The sequence below is a fragment of the Octodon degus genome, unplaced genomic scaffold, assembly GCF_000260255.1.
Source record: "Octodon degus isolate 3935 unplaced genomic scaffold, OctDeg1.0 scaffold00071, whole genome shotgun sequence".
Lineage (NCBI taxonomy): Eukaryota > Metazoa > Chordata > Mammalia > Rodentia > Octodontidae > Octodon > Octodon degus.
In genome coordinates, this window is record NW_004524647.1 from 9,086,345 (window position 1) to 9,086,941 (window position 597).

Here is a 597-nt window from a genome sequence, read left to right on the forward strand (position 1 = left end):
ACTTCTGTTCAATCGGTTCCAACAACTCCAAAGCTGGTCTGATTTCTTTCTCTGGTTCCTTTGTTTCCACAGTTGTACTAACAATGGCAATGTACTTCCCTTGTGCTGCCACATTGTGTGCAGACGAAATCATGCAAACATAGATATCTAGAAGCAATAACAGTTCACAGCCTCACTTACAAATAAGGGAAATAGGTGTGCTCACATTTCACTGTTTCACTGAGTTGTTAATGTTACTTGAAACAGGCAAAATCTAAAGTTCTGTATGGAGGGCAAAGGTCATAATAAAGTATGTAAATATTTAATAACTAGAATTTCTTTTAACCTATTAGAGATCAAGAATTTATGTGGCTGTGAATTGAATGAAATTTCATCCCAGCTCTGAAACAACTCACTGAAAAATCTGCTATACCATATTAACACTTGCATTTTCTCCCACCCTGGATCTTGTTTTTGGACAGGTTTTTAAATAGCAAAAAAAGGATTTATCAAGAACTGATTTCCACGGGCTGGGGAGATAGCTCAGTAGAATAAACACTTGCCTGGCAAGCTCAGGGTCCTGAGTTCATCCCTGCCACCACCAAAAAAAAAAAAAAA

General features: G+C 37.5%; 1 protein-coding gene across 1 annotated transcript in view; it reads right to left on the bottom strand.

The window, feature by feature from the left end:
* Positions 1–597, bottom strand: part of Gdi2 (GDP dissociation inhibitor 2) — a 44,480-nt gene that overhangs the window by 22,616 nt on the left and 21,267 nt on the right. The window contains exon 8 of the mRNA XM_004648988.3: positions 3–147. Coding sequence (XP_004649045.2) covers positions 3–147 — 145 coding nt within the window. The remainder of the gene's footprint in view (positions 1–2; positions 148–597) is intronic.